The 25,760-nt window shown below is 40.8% G+C and overlaps 1 protein-coding gene across 3 annotated transcripts in view; it reads left to right on the top strand.

Annotated features, from left to right (window-relative positions):
* The window catches only part of Cd84 (CD84 molecule), a 94,073-nt gene that overhangs the window by 15,234 nt on the left and 53,079 nt on the right, over positions 1-25,760 (top strand). For 2 of the 3 annotated variants that reach the window (XM_052200094.1, XM_052200095.1), the window contains exons 2-5: positions 5,034-5,158; positions 11,989-12,324; positions 20,973-21,224; positions 21,590-21,724. In XM_052200094.1, coding sequence (XP_052056054.1) covers positions 5,113-5,158; positions 11,989-12,324; positions 20,973-21,224; positions 21,590-21,724 — 769 coding nt within the window. In that variant the 5' untranslated portion in view covers positions 5,034-5,112. The remainder of the gene's footprint in view (positions 1-5,033; positions 5,159-11,988; positions 12,325-20,972; positions 21,225-21,589; positions 21,725-25,760) is intronic. The other variant, XM_052200092.1, reaches the window with a different exon arrangement.

The following is a 25,760-nucleotide window of genomic DNA, read 5'->3' on the forward strand; positions in this document are numbered from 1 at the left end:
CAGGGTTGTTTTGATTTGCATTTCCCTGATGACTAGTTAAGTTGAGCATTTTTTAAGATGTTTCTCTGCCATCCAAAGTTCTTCAGGTGAGAATTCTTTGTTTAACTCTGTACCCCATTTTTTAATAGGGTTATCTGGTTTTCTGGGGTCTAACTTCTTGAGTTCTTTGTATATATTGGATATTAGCCCTCTATCTGATGTAGGGTTGGTGAAGATCTTTTCCCAATTTGTTGGTTGCCGATTTGTCCTTTTGATGATGTCCTTTGCTTTACAGAAACTTTGTAATTTTATGAGGTCCCATTTGTCAATTCTTGATCTTAGAGCATAAGCTATTGGTGTTCTGTTCAGGAACTTTCCCCCTGTACCGATGTCCTCAAGGGTCTTCCCCAGTTTCTTTTCTATTAGCTTCAGAGTGTCTGGCTTTATATGGAGGTCCTTGATCCATTTGGAGTTGAGCTTAGTAAGAGGAGACCAGGATAGATCAATTCGCATTCTTCTGCATGCTGACCTCCAGTTGAACCAGCACCATTTGTTGAAAAGGCTAAAGAGCAATTCTCAAATTCATCTGGAATAACAAAAAAACCAGGATAGCTAAAACTATTCTCAACAACAAAAGAAATTCTGGGGGAATCAGTATCCCTGACCTCAAGCAATATTACCAAGCAATGGTGTTAAAAACTGCATGGTATTGGTACAGTGACAGGCAGGCGGATCAATGGAACAGGATTGAAGATCCAGAAATGAACCCACACACCTATGGCCACTTGATCCTGGACAAAGGGGCTGAAAACATCCAATATTTGTCAATTCTTGGTCTTAGAGCATAAGCTATTGGTATTCTGTTCAGGAACTTTTCCTCTGTACCCACGTCCTCAAGGGTCTTCCCCAGTTTCTTTTCTATTGGTTTCACTATGTCTGGTTTTATGTGAAGGTCCTTGATCCACTTGGAGTTGAGCTTGGTACAAAGGAGATAAGAATGGATTGATTTGCATTCTTCTGCATGCTGACCTCCAATTGAACCAGCACCATTTGTTGAAAAGGCTATCTTTTTTCCACTGGACAGTTTCAGCTCCTTTGTCGAAGATCAAGTGACCATAGGCCTGTGGGTCCATTTCTGGGTCTTCAATCCTATTCCATTGATCCACTTGTCTGGCATTGTACCAATACCATGCAGTTTTTAACACTATTGCTCTGTAGTACTGCTTGAGGTCCGGGATACTGATTCCCCCTGAAGTTGTTTTACTGTTGAGAATAGTTTTAGCTATCCTGGGTTTTTTGTTATTCCAGATGAATTTGAGAATTGCTCTTTCTAACTCTATGAAGAACTGAGTTGGGATTTTGATGGGAATTGCATTGAATCTGTAGATTGCTTTTGGCAAGATGGCCATTTTTACTATATTAATCCTGCCAATCCAAGAGCATGGAAGATTTTTCCATTTTCTGAGGTCTTCTTTTATTTCCTTCTTCAGAGACCTAAAGTTCTTGACATACAGATCTTTCACATGTTTGGTTAGAGTCACACCCAGATACTTTATATTGTTTGTGGCTATTGTGAAGGGTATCATTTCCCTAATTTCTTTCTCAGCTGGCTTATCCTTTGAGTATAGAAAGGCTACTGATTTGCTTGAGTTTATTTTATAACCAGTCACTTTGCTGAAGTTGTTTATCAGCTGTAGGAGTTCTCTGGTGGAGTTTTTTTGGGTCACTTAAGTATGCTATCATACCATCTGCAAATAGTGATAGCTTGACTTCTTCCTTTCCAATTTGTATCCCTTTGACCTCCTTATGTTGTCTAATTGCTGTAGCTAGACCTTCAAGTATGATATTGAAAAGATAAGGAGAGAGGGGGTAGCCTTGTCTAGTCCCTGATTTTAGTGGCGTTGCTTCAAGTTTCTCTCCATTTAGTTTGATGTTGGCTACCAGTTTGCTGTATATTGCTTTTACTATGTTTAGGTATGGGCCTGAATTCTTGTTCTTTCCAAAACTTTTAGCATGAAAGGATGCTGAATTTTGTCAAATGATTTTTCAGCATGTAATAAAATGATCGTGTGGTTTTTTTTCTTTGAGTTTGTTTGCTTTGCCTGTCTAGAGTCTTTTGTGCTTCCATGTGAATTTTATGATTGCTTTTTCTGTTTCTGTGAAAAATGGTATTGAAACTGTGATGGGGATTGCACTGAAACTCTGATGATTGGTTTAAGGCTCATGGTCATTTTCACTAGATTATCTCTTCCAATTTGTGAATATGAGAGTTTTTACCATCTTCTTCCTCGATTTCTTCAGTGTACTGCAGACTTCAATACACCTTCTTTGGTATGTATTGAGTGTTTTAACTGTGATATGACACAGAGGAGACATTTTTCTCTAGTCATGCCTATTTGTTGTTCTGTGTACCTTTTGAACTATTTCACTGAATAGGGAAATACTTTTATTATGATTATGTGGAAAATATTTACTACACCTTTGGCATGCAATTCAACTCCTTCTATGCCATAATTCATAAAATTGGTCCTCTGTGGTGTCCTAAGTTTATCACACATTTTACACACTTATTTATTAAAGCAGTCATTAGCTTTGACCTAATATCTCAGTTCTTTATTATGTCTTCAATTCCTGCTTCTTTCTCCTCCCCATGACACATTTAGTTGCAGAGCCTTTACACTGCATATTTTTTTAAGCTTTTCATTTTAGGCATCAATTCAATTTGATTTTTCTTTTGTATTTCCATTTCTTTATTTAATCCCACTTTCATATCTAACAATTAGCTTCCTATTTCATTAAGCCATTTATACATGTCTACTTTCATTTCCTTGAGCAGGACTTCATAATCACTCTTTTGAAACTTATTTCTAAGTCACTTCGATTAAGAGTCACTACTCTGGGGAGTGTAGGTTAAGGAAAAGACAGGTTTTGTTTATTTTTATTTTATAGGTATGATTGTTTGGATGTATGTCTGTGCACCACATGTGTGCAGTGACTTCTAAGGTCAGAAGACAGTGTTTGATCCCCTGAAATGGGAGTTAGAGAAAGTTGTAGGTGCTGGGAATCAAAACCAGGTCCTCTGGAAGTACGGAGAGTGCTAGCCACTGAGACATTTCTCCAACACAAGACAAGCTATTTTAGTGTGTGTGTGTGTGTGTATGTGTGTGTGTGTGTGTGTGTTGTGTGTGTGTGTGTGTGTGTGTGTGAGAGAGAGAGAGAGAGAGAGAGTGTGTTGTGATTTTACAGTGGAGCTCTCAGCTCAGGTGTCAAGGTTAATTTCTTTTGAGTCAATTTTCTTGTTTCATTGAGTATTTGCAACATTCCAGAGGGACTAGGTTAGAGTACAGTTGAGGTGTCATTTCCCTCTGTGTTTAGTGTACTAAGCTCTGTCTCTCTAACCATCCTCTGAGAGTAGGGTAACTTCTTCAACAACAGTCACTACCAGGAATGGGAATTGCTAGATGTTATGTGGCATCTCTCATGTTCCTTTTCTGGTTTCTACAAACATGTCTCGATGCTTGGAGTTCCTCTATGACTGACCATTCTTCCTGTTTTCCCTGATGGTGAGCAATGTCCCTTCCCCCTACAGCATGGAGCTAGGCTTTTCAACCCATTCTGTTAGCCCTCGACTTTCCTGGCCTCCAGCCCCCCCTCCCCACCCCCCCTCCCCCTACCTCCCTCACCCCACCCTTCCACTTGCATTATCCCTGGCCTTTGTTCTTCTGAGAACAATTCAGCTGCTTTCACCTAGAAATCAAGGCAGCCTCAGGGCAGTCTCACCTGGAAACAACCCTGTACCCATAAGACTTGAAGTTCTTTAATCCCAGCAGGCGACCCGCTGAGAAGAGAGGCCAAGGAGTTCTTGGATCTCTCCTTGAAGTCTGGGGACAGGGTTTTATTTTAAAGGCTATATATTGACTAAATATTAGTAAAGCTTTAGTCTCGATCAGCTAATGTCATCCTGACTCATTTCTCTTTCGTTGCCTCCCCGTTTATTCCCAGAATTCTCTTCCAGGTCTTCAGTTCACCTGTAGTTGCTGGCAGCTACAGAGCAAACCAGGTCTGGGTCTGAATTTGATTTATGTTCTGGAAAGGTTTTCTACTCTGGATCAAGTTTGGCTCTGGCTATGACTTCAGAACCATCTTTGGTTCTATCTTTGGCTGGCTCTCTGTAAATGTGTGTCAGCCTTTTGGAATTTGATACACCTGCACTGAGAGTTGAGAGTGGGTGTCCTCTCAGCTTAGCTGGTCTTGTCTCACTAAGGGCTCCATGCAGTTCAGTTGTTGAGACAATTGATCCTGATTCATGAGTAGGGCAGTTAACTTAACTAGGTGATGGTGGGTCTATAGGAGGGATACAGCAATCTCCAGCATCACAGGTGCTGATTTTATAGGGCCAGTGGGCAGGAGGCAGTGAAGGCAGGCATGGAGACACTGAACATAAAGAATATGGCTTATTCTTGTGAATCAAATACAATTAACTCTCTGCCTAAAAGTACTAATTTATTCTTCATATTTGTCTCAGCTAAACTGTCAGTTCCTTTCAGAAATCTTCCCCAACTCACCCTAGCCTCATGTAGATGCCTCTACCCTCAAAGGTCCCTGCATTTCTTCCTGCTGCAATACATATCATCATTTATTGAAATTATCAGTCTCTATAGAGGATATAAACTCTACAAACAGAAGTCAACCAGTTACTTTGTAGCCCTGGATATTATCAACATCCATGATATGTCTGACACATAGTAGGCACTTAATAAATGCTTGTTGGATAATTAATTAATAATCAACAGACACTATAGTTGTATAATGGAAAACACTAGTAAGCAGGCTAAGAAGTAACACTTCTTTTTGTTTGTTTGTTTGTTTGTTTTGTTTTTTTTATTTTTCGAGACAGGGTATCTCTGTGTAGCCCTGGCTGTCCTGGGATTCACTCTGCAGACCAGGCTGGCCTCGAACTGAGAAATCCACCTGTCTCTGCCTCCCAAGTGCATGCATCACCACTACCAGGCAGAAGTAACATTTCTTAATCAGCTCACACTTCCTTTCTTCAGCCTCCAGAAAAATCAAAGTGAACTGAAAGCAGCTTCTAGAGCAGTTGTTTTTCCCCAGAAGACTGGAGTCTGACTGGAGATGGCCCAGCACCATCTGTGGATCTGGTTCCTTTGCCTGCAAACCTGTGAGTTCTGAACCTTGGTAGGATTCAACTCCTACTAGTTCATAACATTTTAGAAATTAAGCTTGGGAGGGCAGGGGCGTGTCCCTTTGATCTAGTTTAGAACTTCCTGAGCTTCTGTTCCTGTGATACTCAAACCATTGAACCAGAGGAAGAACTTAAGACCCAAGCAATGTGCTTCATTGCATTAAAGCAGATTTCTTTCACTTGCTGTTGTAGTTCCTAGCGATGCCTTCAACTCCTGTTCTCTGCTCTTCCTATTGTCCTTGGGTTGCTGCACTGTTTATTTGGGTTGGTTTTTCATTTCCAGCATTAAGTGAAGTGTGCTCAGGGAAGGAGCCATGATGATAAATTAATACCCAGATTTGAGACTTTAGCAGTTGTGCCTGACACAAAAAAATTAGAAATAATTAGTGGGCTTCTTAGTACTGGAGGTCAGGTTCCGTGGATGAAGTTGTGTGAGAAAACTCCAAAAAAACAAGGCAAGAGTCTGGTGACCTCAGCCCTCTGAAGGAATAGGATTGTTATTGAGATGTGCTTCCGTGCTCCTCACAGGTGTTTGTACTCACAGTAGGTCTGCTTCAGACAACCCATTGCCTTTGCTGTAGCCATTCAGCCATGCACAGTTGTCCTGGTGATTGTATATAGTTTGAACTCATATGAACGTTGCTTATATAAGGACCTCAAAATATAAATTATTGGAGGCCCTAAATGAAGTTAGCTATTGTGTGAGACTTCAGTCTACCTTGTTTTTAGGTTCTGTTCTTCCAGATTCTGCTGTGTATAGAGCAGTGACAGTCAGGATAACTCTTTTTGATGGGGTAATGTTGGCAACTTGATCTATATAAGGTAAGGGAGTGTGGAGAATCTGGTGAGAAAAGAGAAGAGAGCGCACAGATGCTCTGAGGTGACGTGCCCATGGCCTATATGACCATCAGGGGAAGAGAAAGAACAGGAAGACAATGACTGAGGTATAAGATAGCAGGGCATGGATGATGGTGACCTTCATGACAGGAGACCATGTAGCTTCACAAGCCCCAGAGAGGTGGTATATGCTCTTCATAGACTCTAAAAAGAGCCACAAGAAATTTTCCTCAATCCAGGTAGAGACCTCTTGCCCATCAAGTTCTCAAATGCAGGTGATTTCCTGACACTTTTCTATTTGTTTAACCTTTTAAATTCTCTTTTCTAACCATTTCTGTTGTCCATTTCCAATAGGAGCTTTTGACAATTACTTATTCATGGAATGTGTGTTTGTAAAGTCCACCTATAGACATGGAATATATCATCCAATGAAACACAGTTCACCATCTGATACATGGACTGATCTGTTGCTCCACAAGTACTCCAGCCTAACAAAAAAAAAAGAGGAAGGCTGCCTCTTACAAAGAGTCTGTCCACTGTGCTCCATCCATACTGATGTCATCCTGTGATCTCTATTCCAGATTCCCTCTTCCTCAGCTACCAAAAGATCACTGCAAACAGACTTTTAACACATGTAGTTTGAATATGGCATTTCTGCCCCAACCCATGAATTTCATATGATAAAGGTTTACTTTGGATTTAATGGGCTTTGGGAAGTGATCCATTACAAGGGTTAATCCTTTGATATATATAAAATCAAGTGATTGTATTAGGAAGTGATGAAAACTAGGAGATGGGGCCTTAGTCAGGAGACAACGATTACTGGAAGGTCTACCATAGAAAGTCAGACCTTGTTTGTAGACTTTTCTGTTCTTTCTCTGGTTTCTGGGTACCTTGAGGAGAAAAGCTAGCCTCTGTCACATGCTCCTTGCCATGGTGTTCCACCTTGCCCCAGGCTTACAGCTGTGGAGCCAAGTGACTCTGAGCTAAATCGGTTCTCCTTTGATTTGTGCTACAGTTTCTGCCACAGCAATGGAATCTGAACACACATCATTCAAGCCTGCATCGGTGGTGGCCTTAGAAGTCTTTGTTTGTCCTTTACAAGCACAGCCTGGTCTTGCTCTTCGCTTTTGTGGTCTGCTATATGGAAGTTGGGAAATAAGGCTAGTCAGTTGATGTTGTAACTGTGAGACACTTCCCTTTATTTGAAACCTAAGTTTTCTATAATTATTTGTTCTGCTTCATCAATTTCTTGTTAGCTTATAAGACCATGTCTCAAATTTTTGGAATCAAAGTAATTGAAACGGTCATTTATATGTACCATCCAGACACTGATACGTGCTATTTCATTGCACATTATTTGTCGTCCACATTTAGAAATGAGGAATTAAGGATCATTGGATTTCAATATTTTTTTTCAAGACTATGCTGGTAGGCTCAAATATACCTGAATCTAACATGTATACACATCCTTGGCATTCATTCTCTCAAGTTTGATCCTAGGCTTCTTCTTCTTAGAGGCTGACCTCACCTTCTACATGACTGAAGGTGTGAAGGCCATCAAGAATGATTATTGTTCACTTATGCTTTTCCATACCACATGTTTCTGTGTGCTCAGCTAACAGTCCTATGGAAAAGATCTTTTCACCATCCATATTGTAAGAAACTTAAATTAAAGGCTCATCAAATGTACATAGACCCACCTGCCTCAAGTTCCTTCCCTTCCACCTCCCCTAGCAGGATAATCTGGCTTCTGATTGGATTGTCTCACATGCTCCCCAATCTCAAAAATCAATATATCCCCAAATATATTAAAAGCTGTTTTCAGCCTTCATCTTACTTGAACACTCTGAATAATTATATCACAGACAATCCCTTCTTGAGACCATAGTAGGTTCCCTGTTGATAATGCTTTTGATACTTGGTATACTTATTTGTTTTGTATGTTGGTTTGATAATTCTCCTATTACCATGAATACTGTGCACGGGCTCAGCTCCAGACCTATGCCTTACAGTTCCTGGCTTGAATCTTTCTACATCACCAACCTCAGTAGTTGGCTTTCTCCTTATGATTCCTAACATTTCTCAGATGTCCAGCTACCATGGCAAAATAAAATGTAAAGAAAAAGGATGGAGACAGCAACTTTTCCTCTTCTAAAAGATATCAGAGGCATATATGTTACATTTACTTATATTCTTGTGGCCTGAACTTCATGACATGATCACACTTTACTAGCAGACAGAAGGACTGTGTAGTCTATCCTGATGGTCATCTGCCCTTTTAATCATCAAGGATTCTGTCACTGTGATGAAGGCAAAAACAAATATTGGAAAATACCCCTAGACCATACTTTCTCCTTGGAAGGAAGGATGCTTGCTTCCAACTGCTTACTTAAGTGGACCAATGTCATCTCAGATTCAACAGTTCTAACACTAATCTTGTCTTTTCCTTTGACACCATTCTTGCATATCTGTTTTGTACTATTAATTTTTTCACTGATACAGAGCAGAAGCTAAAATCAAATAGCAGCACAAGTGAAGGTTATTAGGTGCCTATTTCCTCATTGCCCCTCCTTGCACTATCTTTTAAACTCAGCCCTTCCTCTTCACTCCTGCCACGTCCTGCTTGGTTTATACCCTGATTGTTGCCGCCAGCGGCCACAAACGAACCGGAATACCTGGAAGAGAATTCTGAGGTTAACAGGAAGGGGGTAAAAGAGAAATGAGTCAAGAGGACAGTTGCCCATAGAGACTGACTTTACTATCAATTAGCCAATATTTATAATCTTTGGAAAAACCACCCTGCCCCCCAAATTGCTGAGAGTTTGTAGGATCTTCTTCTTGGCGGGTTGTCTGCTTTCAGTCACGCAGTTTTCTGCTGGTCTCCGGGTGGAGCTGCGCTGAGGCCTTGGTAGTTAAGGTGAAATCGGGCAGTATTGTTATCTAGAATAGGCCGGAGATAACGCCAGGGGAAGGGTGGAGGCTTTAGGCCAGGAATGCCGCAGCTTGAATAGGCCGGAAATAACTCCTGGGGAAGGGTGGGGGTTGCCAGCCAGGAGGGTCACAGCTAAATGCTGTGGGGGAAAGGGACACCTGATGACTATATTAGCCGTGTAAAGCTCTCTTGTTTCTTTACAGCATATTTGTGTTCTCTAACACCAGAGCTTCTTTTTCTTTCTGTACAGCATTGCTATATTAGAATTACCCCAACACATTATTTCAATCTCAGTCATTAAAACTTAGTAGATTCCTCCACATATAAGATAAACTCAAATTTAAGACTGCCCCAAATTCTAGCCTAAATTATATTTCTAGTTCTCTCTCTCTGTCTCTATCTGTCTCTCTGTCTCTCTCTCTGTCTCTCTCTCTCTCTCTCACACACACACACATACACACACACACATACACACACACACACACACACTCCTCTCTTGTAATGAAAATCTAGACTCAATTGACATCAAAGCTTGTGAAATTTGAATTCAGAATCCAAGGACCTGATTTCTCATTTCTCATTTGATATTGCAAAGGAAAGATTTACACATGTGTCTTACTTCCCCAACTTGATACTAATTCTCCTGAGTCTCAAACTTGGGGCCTCATGTATGACATGCAAATCTTACCCCATTTCAAGATATCTTTGTGCCACAAGCTTTCACCAAAATTGGATTTTGCTGAAGTTCCCTCTAGTTATAATATGACATTTGGGTCTCTGTAGCATGTAAAAAAATATAAATTTTGTAGATGATTGACAGATAGATTCTTTCTTTCCAAACCAAAGTGCTTTTAAAAACAGATTGAGATCCACTAAGTGGGGGACTTAAAAACATCTAGTTAAGCTTTATTTGAATTATCCCATAGAAGGCTGTAAGTGGAGTCCAACATGGCCTCAGTATCACTGATTGGTCTTAGGGAAGGGCCATTCAATATTTAAAATACACATACCAATTGGTCATGACCAAAACCAGGAATAATTCACATTAATTTCACTTTACCAGTTAACAAAGCACCTCTGCTCATGTTGTGTTCCATCATTCACAGTTCGAGGAGCCAATGGGGCCAATGTTACAGCTGGCATAGACTGAGAAAGGTTTTATTGAGTTTGTGCGGTGTGTAAGCAGATGCCCAGTCTGGAGCCTGTCTTGTGTGTTTTTCAGGTACATGTTGTAGTCTCACAGCTATCTCTCTAGGAGCACTTTCATGCCTTTAAACACAGCACAGAAATCCAATTCTCACCTAAATCAGGTTCTGCCTTTTCTCGGAGTGGTCAATGTTCTTGCAATGATATCAGCTGTGTGAAGAGCTGGTTATAATATGACAACAGTTCCCCTACATGCAGTGTTGCATGCCCACTCTTACCCACCCTGCTCATTGCTTTTTGATAGTCCAGCATTTCCTGAATGACTTTGCTGTGGGGAGTGGCACAGAGCTGTGACACTGATACCACATTCAACCACTTGTGGTTGCACAACTGCTCCCATACCTAGATGTTCTCAACCTTAGCAAATGGCCTCCACATTTGGGAAGTTAGTGACACAACATAGGCAGAGTTGCATGTCATGTATCTGATGCATCTCCTACCTAAGTTAAACCCAAAGAGGAGAATGACATTAAGCCATAGGACCTGAATTCAAAAAAGCATTAAGACATAAAGGAGATCTGAGATAGGGGCTGGCTATGAAATTTGAAGGACCCAGTGCAAAACAGAAATGTGAGGCCCACATTTCAAAATCCGTTAAGTATCTGGAAGGCACACAGCACCAGAAAACCAAGTTGAGGAAACTTTCAGCTTAGCCTTTGTGCATGCTATACCTGAGACACAAGCTAAGATATTGCCAGTGCCCTTTGTGAACTCTATCAGCCCGGTAGGATAATTTATAGGGTGACAATTGGTGCTGGGGATTTCTGCAACTTGTGGCTGCAGCAGCATTAACACAGCCTTATGTTGTCTGTGTTTTCTTTTTGTTCCCTTTCACTTGCCACTCATTCTGCCAGCTTTTGCATTCCATGGGCTCCTCAGGGTGGTGGTATCCTATTATCTTTATGGTCCTAGCATAGCATCTGATGTGTAGTCCTGACATTGCTAACATAGTATTAAGTTAGAACTTAATAACTGCTAACTATTGGTAGTCCCTAACTTCCCCCATCCCACCTGTAGTGCCATAAACCATGTTGACTTGGCTTGCCCATTCCAACGAAATCACCAATATGTTTCTTCTAAGGGCAAAGCTTCCGCTAGACTGAAAGGAGAGAGGTTCATCTTAGCAATCCTGAGATCCTACAGCAGCTACTGAGCTGAAGGGCAAAGGTGAGCCCAGCAACACTGGGTTAATAAATCCTTCCATTTTAGGGACTTGCATTCTCAATGGACCCTCTGTACAAACTTTAGGGTTAACTTGAACCCATTTATGTGGAAAACATGGCTTGATCTTCAAAGAAATATGTTATATTTTTGCTTTTATCCTTGGAATATAAAGTCAAAAATTTTTTCCAGGCCCTGGTGAATTATTCCCTAAATTGGGGATCGTTTCTGATCACTTCTATCTTTACATCCTACACAGAGTATTTGGTAAGCAATGGGTGTTTAACCATTTATTGAGTGAGTTAAGTCCTGAAATTCACTCTGTGTTACATAGATTCTCTTGAAACAACTTACAAAATAGGCTAAGTTCACTAAGTTATGAATGAACATATATCTTTTTTCAGGAACAGTTTTGTTTCTGAGAACATGGCAGGTTGTCAACTAAATTTTGATGGTCATAGCACATTAAATATACCTAGAGTAAGATAAAGAAACCAGGTCTCAAACCAACCCCCCTCCTTCCAAAAAATACCTAGAATGAAAGAAAAAAATCCCAAGACAGAGGATGAGCATTGTCTAAGGAAGTTCCTCAGTGATACTCAAAAGGAGAAGGAACACAAAACACTTCAACAGTGTGATGGTTACTGTTTTCTATTTATATCCTCAGGGTCTGAAGCAGCAGGAAGAGATGCAGACTCGATGGTGGTGACCGGGATTCTTGGGGAGTCAGTTACTTTCCCCGTAAATATTCAAGAATCACAGAAAATTGATTACATTGCCTGGATTGCTCAGTCATCTGTTGCTTCTATAAAACCAGGAGTCAATAGAACTGAAGTTACTGTAACCCAGGTCAGTTATAAAGGACGAATAGAAGTCATAGGTAAGAAGTATGACCTGGTCATTAAAGACCTGAGGATGGAAGATGCAGGAACTTACAAAGCATACATCATTGAAGAGAACCGTGAGAATATCATCACTAAGATCTACCACCTTCATGTCTACAGTAAGTTATGGCAGGACTGAGAGCTTAGATTTCCTTTTGCTTTGAAGATTCGTGATCTTAACCATACCCATATTAATGAAAACAGAGTTTCCTAACTCTTTTTATCCTTATACTTACATAAGCACATTCTTATAAAGTAAGTTCTTATAAAGGTCTTACTTTAGTTCTGGCCTTGACAGACTTTAGCTGTATTCTGTTTTAAAGCAGAATTTGTCCAATGACCTTTTTTCTTCTCCTATAACATGTCAACAATCATACTAATCAATTTGTAAGCATTATCATGACAATCTAGTAAGATACTATATGTAAAGTGGTCTTCAAAAAGCTTCAGGTTTTAAAACAATTACAGAATTCATAGGAAATATGCAAAGAACTTTGAGAGGATGTGTTGTGTGCCCTTCATTTCTCCTCTTCTTTGTTATGCTCTATCCAAACTCTGAGTCTCATCCCCAGTGCTATTCAGACCTTCTGGGGTGACCTTCACTCAGGGTCTACGTTCATGTCACCTCTTTCCCTATAGCTCAGATATTCCTTGTTAGCTATCATGGGAAATTAGATAATCATTTCCCTAAAAATAAAATTTCCCATCTTACCTATGATGAATGTGTCTAATAGTGGCTTTATTTCTGAGAGACCTATCCCACAGGCTAACTCTGGCTTCACAGATGCCTCTAAGAACAGTTGTGGTTATGTCATCTATAGCTCTAATAATGCTCCTCCAAAAATATTTAAATAGTACTTCAACAGTTCAGTCCGGTTAGATGACTTGCTGGACATTTTGAACAAGAAGTGGATCAGCTGGATTCTACCTTTTGTTGTCATCCCCTGTCAAACAAACTTAACTCCTCTACTCATGCTTCCATGATTCTGCCCACTTGTTACATAGACTTCCCTGTAATCATACCCAGCCTTATGCAAGCATTTAGTGTATACCTGCTCAGTCTGTGGCCTGCTTCTTTCTTTGGGACCATTCATCATGATAAATGGATGTCACCAACATCCCTAAGTTTGGGTGATTAAATATGTTCATCTATGCATAGATACCTTCTCTTCTTATGTTTTTGCTGTAGCACAACTCAAAGAAAACCCCAAGATGGCAATTGCCACTTTGAGAATGGCTATGCTGGTGATGGGTGTTCCTAAAAACTGATAATGGGCCAGCACATGTTAGTTGCAAGGACTGAGGTATCTCTCAATGGACTGGAATTCCCCATAACTCTCAATGCTATCATTGAGCATTCTTCTCTCAAGAAACAATTAGAGAGAGGAATATGAGGGACTTGACCCCAGGATAAATTAATAGAAGAATTATTTACTATATTTTTTTTTAATTTTTTGAGAAACAGGGTCTATAAACACAGCATATAAACACTGTGGGGCTATGCTGCCAAGAATAACTCCTTTGCCCTTGGTCTATTGGAGAAACCCTGAAGATAACAACTGAAAGGGTCCAGCCCTCTGCTAACCATTGGAAGTGGGTTTGTTTGTGTGTTTCAAGAAAGAAAAGATAAACATTTGGGTTCCAGGCAGATCTATCAAGCCCTGCACCAGTGATGGTTCAGATGGAATTGATGGAGCCACTGAAGACAGCCTTGGAAAACCTCTCACTGACTAAGTCAGGCGAAAAAGAGGTGAAATGACTGTCAATCTCTACAGTGTCGACACCCCTGCAGATGACCTCAGGGAGCTTCAAGGCTCTTATAGACTAGGTGCAGAGAATGTCTCCAGAGGGACCAGAGACAGGATCATCTACCCTTTTTCTGCTGGTGCATGCTATCATAACAGCTAATTCTGAGGCACATGCCCAGCCACTCTTTTGGCACACTTGTTTAATCCCTGTTAGTTGGTATTCTCAGTTGCATACCATGGACAGTGACAATCCAGCAATGGGAGAGAATCAATTCCCCATCAACTCTACCTTAGTACTTCTATTTAATGGGTCATTCAATCTGGCCCCAGGGAAGGTGGGGTTTGTCTAACAGAAAATATATGTCTAGAGATTTCATACTACTGGCTCAGGTAGTTATCAAGGGCTTCTCCAACTGGGTCAAGGCTCATCAGGCAGGGGGTAGCCAATATGCTTTACCTCCACTGTCCTCCAGTGAGGAAATTCAACAGACACTTATCAATGGGTCTGTGTCAGAGATAAATGGAACATTAATTGTCCCTTGAGATATCATGACTCAACAACTGCATACCAAGTCACTTCTCTTAGAAGTCCTTAGCCTTGAAATAAAAAGAGAAATAAGACCTGTGTGGGATGTGGAAGTCAACCTTGTGAAGGAAATAATGGAATGGAGATTGAGGTACCATAGGTTCCTGAGATTCCTCAGAGTCTAATCTGCTGTACTCAACATTAGATCTAAGATGGCTCCTGGAACACCAGTGAGACAGCAAAAAAGAAGAGGTCAGGGCAGTGGCTGTCTCCACCTGCAATCATCATGGAAGTTTTAATAGGTGATGATACTCATTGACCTTATCAAGCAGGGTTTTCTTTGGGGCACGGTGATGGTGTGGCAAGATATGATTCACTAAAGATTTAGGGCCTTGGGATCGATTCAAACACTGTTTATGAGCTTATGTACTGGGCAGTAAATTCAGACCTGTACTCTGAAGCAGATCTCTGGAGTCTGATTCCTGGGATTTGTCACATGACTCCATCAACTCTCATCCTCATCCTCAGTCCTGTTCAAACACTCTAGAATTAACTTAGTAAAAATTGATCATCCTACCAAAAGCATTCTACAAAATCAATGCAATCTTTACCAAAACCCAACACAATTCTTCATAGATCTTGAAAAGATCTCAACTTCATGTGAAAAAACAAAAACCCCAGGATAACTAAAACAATCCTGGACAATAAAAAAAACTTGCTGGAGGTCTGACCATTTCTGATATCACATTGTACTTAAGAGTAAAACAGCGTGGTGTTGGCATAAATGCACAGAGCTATGGATAAAGAAGCTAGAAATACACACTGGAAAAAAAGACATCAGCATCTTCAAGAAAAGTATTGTTCAAACTGATTCTGCATGTAGAAGCATACAGAAAGGCCCATACTTATCACCCTGCACAAAACTCAAGTCCAAGTACATCAAAGACCTTATCATAAAATCAGATACACAGAAGTGATAGAAAAGAAAGGGGAGGATAGCCTTGCATTCGTTGGCCCAGGAGAAAACTTCTTGAACATAACACCAAAAGTATAGGCACTAAGATCAACAGTTAATAAATGGGACTTCATGAAACTGAAAAGTTTCTGTAAGGCAAAGGACACTATTATTCAAAGTGGCAGTCTACAGAATAGGAAAAGTTTTTTTTTTTTTTAACCAACTCTACATCACATAGAAAGCTAATATCAAAGTATGTAAAGAACTCATAAAAATTAGATATCAAAAACCTAAATAATCCAATTAATAACTGGAGCACAAATCTAAACAGAATTTTCAATAGAAGAAACCCAAATGGCTGAAAAACACTTAAAGAAATATTTGCCATCCTTATCCGTCAGGAAAAGTCAAACCAAATTATTTTGAAAATCCACCTTACTCTTGTTGGAATGCCTACTCTTGTCAGAATGGCTAAAATCAATTAACACAAGTGACAGCTCATGTTGGTAAGGATGTGGAATAAGGGGAGCACTACTCTACTGTTGATGGGGGTACAAACTTGTACAGCCACTAGAATAATCAATATGGTAGTTCCTCAGAAACTTGGGACTCTATCTACCTGAAGATCCACCTATACCACTCTTGGGCATATACCCAAAGGATGCTTCATATACCACAAAGACACATGCACAACCATGTTCATTGCTACTCTATTATAATAGCCAGAAACTGGATACAACTTAGAGTCCCCAAATAGTAGAATGGATAAAGAAACTGTGGTGCATTTACACAATGAAGTATTACTCACCTGTTTAAAATATTATATCATGACATTTTCAAATAAATGGATGAAACTAGAACAAATCAACCTGAGTGAGATTTATCCAAAAAGATAAATATGGTATGTATTTGCTTATATGTAGATATTAGTCATTAAAAAATGATAACCAAGCTACAATCAGAAGAGCTGGAGAAGTTAGGTATGGAGAAAAGAACTAGAGAGGACACATAGATCTCCCAAGGAGGAGGAAATAGTATAAATTTTGTGGGTGGACTGGGAGTTGAGGAGACTGGAATAGGATGTGGTGGAGGAGGGGAGAGGTGGTTGAAAGAATTTGGGGAGAATCAGCTAGAACTGAAGGGCATTTGAGGAGTGATATAGAAACCTACTGCAGTGGAAACTTCTTAAGCTATGTGAAGATGATCCTATTAAATCTCCAAATAACAAATAAGATGGAGTACACTCTTCAAGGCTGCAACCTGAGTTTTTGCGGAACTTCAGCGTACCTTATAATGAGACCTTTGGTTTGATTTTCCACAACTTGAGCTCTTTGGCTGCTGGAGAGAAGATTTACTTGCAGGGCACAATACCAACCTTTAGACTGCTCATGTGCATCCGGAGCTGGTGAACTTTATGACTTAGTACATTGTTCTCCTTCACTACATTCTGAACCAGAAGTTGGTTATTTTTTATCACAGAGCTCATTCCTATTCTTTGTCAATTTGTACAGAGATGCTAAGAGAAACCAACCAGTACCATCAGTTTCCTCATTTTTCCACAAACTGTCAAAAGTTTTATATACGGAGTCACTAAATCCATTGCCACTCACAATGGGTGAATTAGAATTACACTCTAATGTAAGAGTGTATTTGTCTTCTTACATTCATAGTTAACACCGTGGGTGTTTAGTACACTCTGAACTAGCTCCCAGAAGAAGCTTCAATAACTGGAGAGGCTTAAGTACTTGTAGGTGTTGGCTAATTAGAAAATTCCAGACACTTAAAAGATTGATTCTTATATTTTGGTTGCTCAAGAACCACTTCCAGTACCAAAATCTGTATTAGTCAGGGTTCTGGAGTTGCTGGAGCCAGACACATGCTGTCATGCTCTAGATTCTAGAGTCTAGAATAGCAAAGCTTATAGACCGATTCTCTCTGTGTAGCCAGAGAATTTATTAGAATGATTCACAGACTGTTGCCCAGTTAAACTAACAGTGGCTGGCTCTGAATCTAAAAGTTCCTCAATCCACAAGGCTGACTGTGCCAGCTGGTCCTCAGTAGACACGAGGATCCCAAATGCCAGTGAGGGAATGAAAAACTTTCTTCTTCCATGTCTTCATTCATATAGGAGAACGAAAGGCCCAGATGAAAGGTATGCCTTTCCACCTGAAGATCAGGATTAGAAGTGGATCTTCCTCCTTCAAATTAAGCAAAAAAAAAAAAAAAAAAAAAAAAAAAAAAATTCCTCACTGGTGTGCCCTCCATTCTTGGATTCTAGATAGTTCCATACATAGTCAAGTTGACAAGCAAGAACAACAATTACAAAGTGGAATTCTCTCTTAGTTGGTATTCTATGGCTGTGAAGAGACACACCACTACCAGGCCAACTCTTGTTAAAAGAAAGCATTGATTTGGGGTTTGCTTACAGTTTCAGAGTTCTTGTTCATTGCGTTCATGGCAGGGAACATGGCAGCATGTGTCTGGCTGGAGCAATCGCTGAGAGCTGCATCCTGCTCTGCTGCCCAAGAAGCAGAGAGAGATTCTGGGCTTAGTTAGGGCTTTGTGAAACCTCAGAGCCCACCCCAAGCGATGCACTTCCTCAGACACAGTCACACCACCTAATCCGAATTGTTTCCAACTGTTCTACTTCCTGGTGACTAAATATTCAAATGTATGAGCCTGTAGGAGCCATTTTAGTTAAAACCACCCCACTTTTTGATGCTTATAATTTATAGATTAAGTCTCTTTTGGTTTTTGAATGGTTTTAGTAGGTATCCCAGGCTGACCTTAAATTCATAATCTTTCTGCATCACTCTCCTAAATGTATGGATTATTGGCATTCATTCTCAAGCCTAAATGAAACAACTTCCGTACTGAGGCAAAGTTATTTTTTTACAGATACTGGATCAGTATAAGATTTTGATTTATATTCACAGTATAATGGCTACAAACATGATACACTTTTTTTTTTCAATGCAAAAAGCAAGAGGAATTTTTATTTAATCCAGCATGCTGGGGTTGCCCTGCACATGAGGAGAGAACCACCACTGCAGCCTGCACAATGGCCCTTTATACAGTCCTGAGGGCAGCCATCATTAGGCACAATGTGATTGGCAGAACAGTGTTACCTTTAAACTAACTGGCTGTTAGAGAACAAGGCATGTGGCCAATGGTCTCGGAATAGCTCTGGGCCTTCCCTAGCCACAGGGACTTCCTTGTGGTCTGAAGAATGTAATTTAGCCTCTACCTTCTGGGAGGGGCAAGTGTTCCATGACCTTTCCAAAGTTCCCAAGCTAACCCTTTCATTTCCCCCTTTTCTTTGTGCATGCTTCAACCTGTGCTGGTATTCTGATAGCTCATACTCCTGGTCTTCTGTATCTAGTTCTTTGTATCTCTGCTTTAAGATCATTAGCTGTACCGTACCTATGTGTTTCTTAACAATAGCGACTAAGCAGTTCAAAATGTAAGGACAACAATAGCAGAACAATTAAGGGTCCTAACAGGGTGGATATGAAGGTGGTTAAAGAAGGGGAGGAGTTAAACCAATCCAGACCCAAAGTCTGAACCAGCCCGGACTTTGTTCTCTCTCTTTTCTGCTTGGCTAGCCCTTTCCTCAACTTGGCCATTGGCTCTTTAAAAACCCTAGAATGGTCTATATAAAAGCAACACCACTCAGCTAAGGCAGCACATAGCCCTCCTATTCTGCAGTACTACTTTTGATAATGAACTTAGTGATTCTTGAAAGTTTCTATTCCCTCTATATCTAAACAGGGCAAAAGACCTAGAGGAGAACAGCCTGAAATATATTGAGAGATTTTACAGAAGTTAAGGCAGGAAAATATGGTTATAAATACCTTCTAGTGTTTGTACATGTTTTCTCTAGATGGGTTGAAACTTCCCTACTAAGCAAGAAACAGCTGCCATGATAGCTAAAGAAGATATCAGAGGAAAATTTCCCAAGGTTCGGGAGTGCCCAAGATAATTGGATCGGACAAGGGTCTTTTTTTTCTCTAAGGTAAATCAGTGATTGACAGAGATATTGGGGACTAATTGGAAGCTCCATTGTGCTTACTGTCCCCAGAGCTCAGGACAGGCAGAGAAAATAAACAGAACCCTATGAGAGACATTAACTAAATTGACCTTGGAGACTGGCTCAGGCTGGGTGGTGCCCCTCCCCTTGGCCCTGTTCTGATTCCAGAACAGCCCCTGCCATTTTAACCTGAACCCTTTGGAGATCTTCTTTGGTACCCCAACTCCTTTGGTGTCCACTGGGCCCTCCTAGGAGGTATCCAACAACATGAGATTTGGCCCAAACTATCTGCCTTAAATGCTCAAGGGATGCCAGAGACTCCTCACTGCTTCCAAACTAGTGACTGGATCTATGTAAGGAGGCTTCAGGAAACAGTCGCTGGAACCCTGATGGAAGGACCCTTCCTGGCACTGCTAGCTACTCCCACAGGCCTCAAGGTGGATGGTATTGCGGCCAGGTGTGTGCTTCCCATGTGAAACCTGCAGACGCCCTGCTCTATAGAAACCCCTGCTGGATGGTACAGAAGAGAGACACTCTGCTCAAGCTCAAGATCACTCAACCTTGATCACGACTGCCTGTGGTACCCTTGGATTCTGGTTCCTTCCCCCATCCTATGTGCCTGTCTGCCAAACCTGTTACAACACTCACTGTGTCTCCCTTCTCTTGGGGTTGGGGATGGCCAGGGCAGCCACCAGGACTTCCACTCTGGTCTTACAAGGGGAAGATTATGACAGTCTGAGGACAGCTATGATACATGATACACTTTTCAGTTTCATCTGTTTTAGAAACCTTCTCTCCATTGCTTTCAGAAGTGTAGAGCAGCAATGACCAAAGAATAAATCAAGCCCAAACTTACATCTCCAAATGTATACAATGTAAGACCCTATGCCATGATGCAGTTCCCCTCTATACTCCTTTCAACTACTCCCCTCTCCTCCCCTCCAGATCTACTCTTTCTTTGTCTCAAGATATATTGTATGAGAAAATAATCTATTTTCAATAAAAGGAAAAATGGAAAAATAGATATGTGCATAAGTGTGTGTGTGTGTGTGTGTGTGTATGTGTGTGACAACAATTAATGAAAAAAGGCTATTAGTTTAAAAAAGAAAGCATTGTGGAAGGGTTTGGAGGGAGAAATGATATAATTATATTATGGCTAATTTTAAGATCTATAGAGTTGAAAGTATGTACTCATACATTATTACAAAGCATGGATACACACACACACACACACACACACACACACACACACACACACACACACACGCGCGCGCGCATGCGTAGAACACACATATTTATATATATGTTACATATATATAACTCACTACCAACACCATGGACCATAATAAAATATCAAAAATAATTTCAATATAATTTGTTTTCACGACTTATTTAATGTTCTGTTTAACATCTATTATACATATTGATGATGAACTAACAACAGATTCTCACAAGTTATTATATGTTGATTTTAGCTAACTGTAGGCTCATATGCTTTCCCCTTATAGGTCGGCTTGAAAAACCAAAAATTAGACAGAGTTGGATACCATCTTTGAACAATACCTGTAATGTCACACTGACATGCTCTGTGGAGAAAGAAGAAAAGAATGTGAAATACAGTTGGAGTCCCTCTGGAGAGAAAAGCAATGTCCTTCAAATCTTCTACTCCCCCATGGACCAAAAATTGACTTACACGTGCACAGCCCAGAACCCTGTCAGCAACAATTCTGACTCTGTCACTGTCCAGCAACCGTGTACAGGTAACCAGCTCCTTCCCTCCCTTCTGGAAAGCCTCAGAAATCACTCTGAGAAGCTCCAAGGCTTAACCTCTGGCTAAACTTCACATGTGCACGCCTCCTTTGTGGTGAGACCAGCCCTGGGTGTATCTTCACCAAGACAGCCTCCTGGGGGAAAGACCAAAGCCTTCAGCTATGAAGGGTTAAGCATTCCCAGGTATTTTTGAGGAGCCCCTGTTTGACTCTTTGATTCAGATAGTAAATTGAAGAGCTTTAGCAATCTCTGAAGGGCATCCCATTTTGACAGTGGCCCTGAGTGTGGACAAACCCGCACAGAATCGTGGGCCTGTCTCCTGATAGCCAATACTCACTACAGTTTCTATTTCCAGACACTCCAAGCTTCCATCCTCGCCATGCTGTGCTGCAAGGGGGACTGGCCTTGCTCTCTCTGCTTATTCTCATTCCGGTGTTGGCGCTTCTGTTCCATTTGTACAAGAGAAGGCGAGATAGGATTGCCTTGGAAGGTAAAATGTGAAAATGTATCTGATTTCTTCTAAGAAGTGAGGTTATTTATTTATCCAGGGTAGAGTGGAGAGTATCATTTTGGGAACTATGGTGGCAAGCCAAAGGGGCCAGGGTAAAAATATTTACCAGTCTAGAATACATATAAAAATAATTAATAAAAAAATGCTACAAGATAAAGAGATGCAGCAGGCAGTCTCATACAGAGAATATCCCATGAAAAATAAGAGTATTTTTCTAACAATTAAGGGAAATTATTTGGTCTTATCTTCCATGACATTTGTCTTTGGTCCATAGCTAGGTATTTTACTATCTTGTTAAGTAGTAAATTCAACAGTGTAAGCCATCTTTCTTGGTACTAGACATTTGAACTAATAATATGTCATAAGCCACTGGGGTCAAGTCCCAAATGGTCAGGATATAATTACTTAAGGGTAAGACTTTCTGTATTTGAGGGAGGGGACTTTTTTCTCTCTACAGTTTTACATATTGATTTTTATTTTTAATAAAAAAAATATACACATATGCACCCCTCATGCCTGAAATGACCAGAAAAAGGCATCCGATCCCCTAAGCTAGTGTTTCAGGCAGTTGTGAATCACACAAGTTGGTTATTGAGGACCAAACTCATGTCCTCTGGGAAATCAGGAGGGTTTTAAACAGCTGAGCTGTCTCTCTAGCTCTGTGTTTAACCCTTACTGTATAAATCAACAAGTTCAAATCACTGACAAAGGAAGAAATTCTCTCTCCCTCTTTCTCCCTCTCTCTCTCCTCTCCCTCTCTCTTCCCCGCCCTCTCTCCCCCTCATCCCCCTTTCTCTCCTAGAGCTTCTTTAGAGATGATGTGGATAATGGACAGTGGTTTAAATTTCTGATTGGTCATATAGTCATAGAACCATACGTCATAAGGCAAAAAGGGGGACAAATGTAGTATTTTAGAGAAGGAAATGACAAAAAGTTAAAGGACAAACTCATCCCTCATTGGCTAAGAAGTTCTCATGGTGGAGTCAGGTGCCAACCCTAATGGTAATGTTTGATACTTCTGAGATAATACCTTATGGAGTTCAATGGCTTCTCATCTGAAGGATATCAATTATACCAGGAGACTAAATAAACAAGGGCCAGAAAGAATGGGAGTTATATTGGTGTTCTCTTCTAGGCGAGGTATTAGCTGGGAAATTCAGCCATATGGGCTCTTGCAAAGGAATCGTCCCTCAGAGGCTGGCTCACTCTGTTTATCTAATCTAAGTATGTACGTATGTATGCATGTATGTATGTATGTATATATGTATGTATGTATGTATGTGTATGCATGAACCTATCTACTATCTATCTACTTTTCTATGTATCTTTCTATCTATCTATTATCTATCTGTCTGTCTGTCTATCTATCAATCCTGGTTATTAAGAACCTGGGAAACTGTGTCTCATGAAGTGAGGAAGCTCATAAAGTCTAGGATCTATGCTCTAATTTTTAATAATTTTGAATAATATCTAGAGAGGCTTGATGTACATGTATATCCAAATGGTGCAAATGTCTCCCTCCTAGCCACTTTCTGAAGGGGAAGGATATTCTCTAAAGGAAAGAATATGGATTTTCATTAATCGCTGAGTTTCCTACATGGAGTTCTCAAGACTGTGTGAGTGAGAAAGCAGACCTGGGTGAAGAAAGACTGTGAAGGGAGAGAGCTCCATATGGAGGGAGGAAGAAGAGGGGGATTAAAATTTAAAGCTGAGGAAGGAGCAGAGTTACTAAATGAGCTGGCTGGGGAGCAAGGGGTTAAGTGCAGCAAAGGAAGGGTGATCAAAGATGTTGTCTAAGACTGAGTGTAGGAACACAGTCCGAGAATAGAGCTGCAATGGGAGCATTCTCAGTGCTTGTGAGAAAATTCAAAAAAAACAAGACAATTCTCTTGTGACCTCAGTTTCTTCAAAACATAGAATTGTCCTTGGAATGTGCTTTTGTGCTACTCCCAGGTGTATCAGATGGGACGGAGTTTACTTCAGCTTATTCCTTACAACTGGATATTATTACTTGTTTATATGTCTCCATATATGTTTTGCCACATATGGCAAAAATATATGTTTTGCCACATGTGGTTTGTCACTGTATACTTTACCCAAGAGACTTAATCCTCAGAGTATAAATTGTCTGATGCTCTAAATAAAGTTGGCAATTGCATGAGACTTTGGTCTGCCTCATTCTAAGGTTCCATTCTCCCAGGTCCCTCCAACTCTAGAGTGGTAAATGGTTGAGTTTAGAGGAGATGGGTTAGTATGAGATAAACTAGCAACATCCCTGTTATACTTTCAGGCACTGTGATGAGGCCATAAAGGCTTAAATATAAAAGATCAATGTCCTTACCTAAATTATGACAAAAGAGTCCTAGTTTTTTTCTTTTCTTTATAATTGAATATCGTCTTTATTTACATTGCCAATGGTAAAACCTTTCCTGATTTCCCCACTCCCCTAAGACCCCCAACCCCTCCTACCTCCCCCAGCCCCCACATATATGCCCCTCCACCCCTCCCACTCTCCCGCCCCCCCCCCCCAGTTTCTCTTTGTTGAGGCCTCTGTTGAGCCTTTACCTGACCAAGGACAATTCTTCCCACTGATGCCCAACAAGGCCTTCCTCTGCCACATTTTTGGCTGCAACCATGTGTGCCCCTTGGTTGATGGTTCAGACCCTGGGAGTCTTAGGACTTCTGGGTGGCCGAAATCATTGTTTTTCCCATGAGGCTGCAAATCCCTTCAGCTCCTCCAGACCACCCTCCAGCTCCTCCATTGGGGACCCCCTGCCCAGTCCAATATTTGGTTGCTAGCATCTGCCTCTGTATTTGTAAGGCTCTGGCAGGGCCCCTCTGGGGACAACCATGCTTTTGGTATACACTTCTTGTCGTTCATAGTAGTGTCAGGATTTGTTGACTGTTTATAGGATGAATCCCCAGATAGGGCAGAAAAGAGACCTAGTTTTAAGACACAGTTTTATAGCTCAATATGCCATGAGGTGATTAATGTTCTTGATGTGAGAATAAATATAGGGATCAAGTTTTACCACAAAGTAAAAGTATAGGGGTATATTCCTTTTGATAATTTGGGGTTCAAATTTGTACAACTTCCCTTCAGAATACATGCCAGGTCTAGGTTAGAAGAAATAACGAACATGAGACTCCTCATGTAAGTCCTACAAGGGATGAAGTTTTGACTTAGAATGCACCACTTGGGGAAGCATCAGAACTCTTGTGTCAAAGGCAAGACTTGATTACACTGTGCTGGCTCAATGAAGATATGTTTGTAAGAACAGGTATCGCTTGTGAATAGAGACTCTCAGGCTGGAGAGATGGTAGCTCAGCCTTACAATGGCTAGGCTTACAACCAAAAGTATAAGAGCAGAGAATCTACAGATACATGGAGGTTAAATCCAGTTTCACTCAAGAGTCAAAACTATCCAGCTGGTTAAGCCAAAACGACATTGAAAGTAAATTTTACATTCTCAAACCTACTGTGGGTTGGTCTTATATAAGGGAAAAGAAGGAATTCACCATCTAGGATAAAACTAGCTAATCCATGATTCTCTTGGATCAGAATGTATTGCCAAGAGCCAGAAAATTATAGGCAAAGCCACCATTGACCACTCACTCTGCTCTCAGCTGCTCTGGAGAGCAGCAGCAAGGATTGGATGAGGAATAGGAATGAAAGAGGCTGACCACACAACTTTTGCAGATTTACCCTGGACAAGCTGCTGCTACCAAGTGCACCACACTTGGAGATTGAGGCAGACTTTATTTTTTTTATTGAATATAATCTTCATTTACATTTCAAAACCCTTCCCAGTTCCCCCTCTTCCAAAACCCCTAACCCCTCCTCCTACCCCTGCCTCCAAGTATATGCTCCTCCACCCAACTCACTCCCACCTTCCCCCCTCTCTATTTCCCTTTGTTGGGGTATCTATTGAGCCTTACCAAGGACTTCTCCTCCCACTGATGCCTGCCAAGGCATTATTCTGCCACACTTTTGGCTGGAACCATGTACACCCCT

This window comes from Apodemus sylvaticus, chromosome 12 (genome assembly GCF_947179515.1).
Source record: "Apodemus sylvaticus chromosome 12, mApoSyl1.1, whole genome shotgun sequence".
NCBI lineage: Eukaryota > Metazoa > Chordata > Mammalia > Rodentia > Muridae > Apodemus > Apodemus sylvaticus.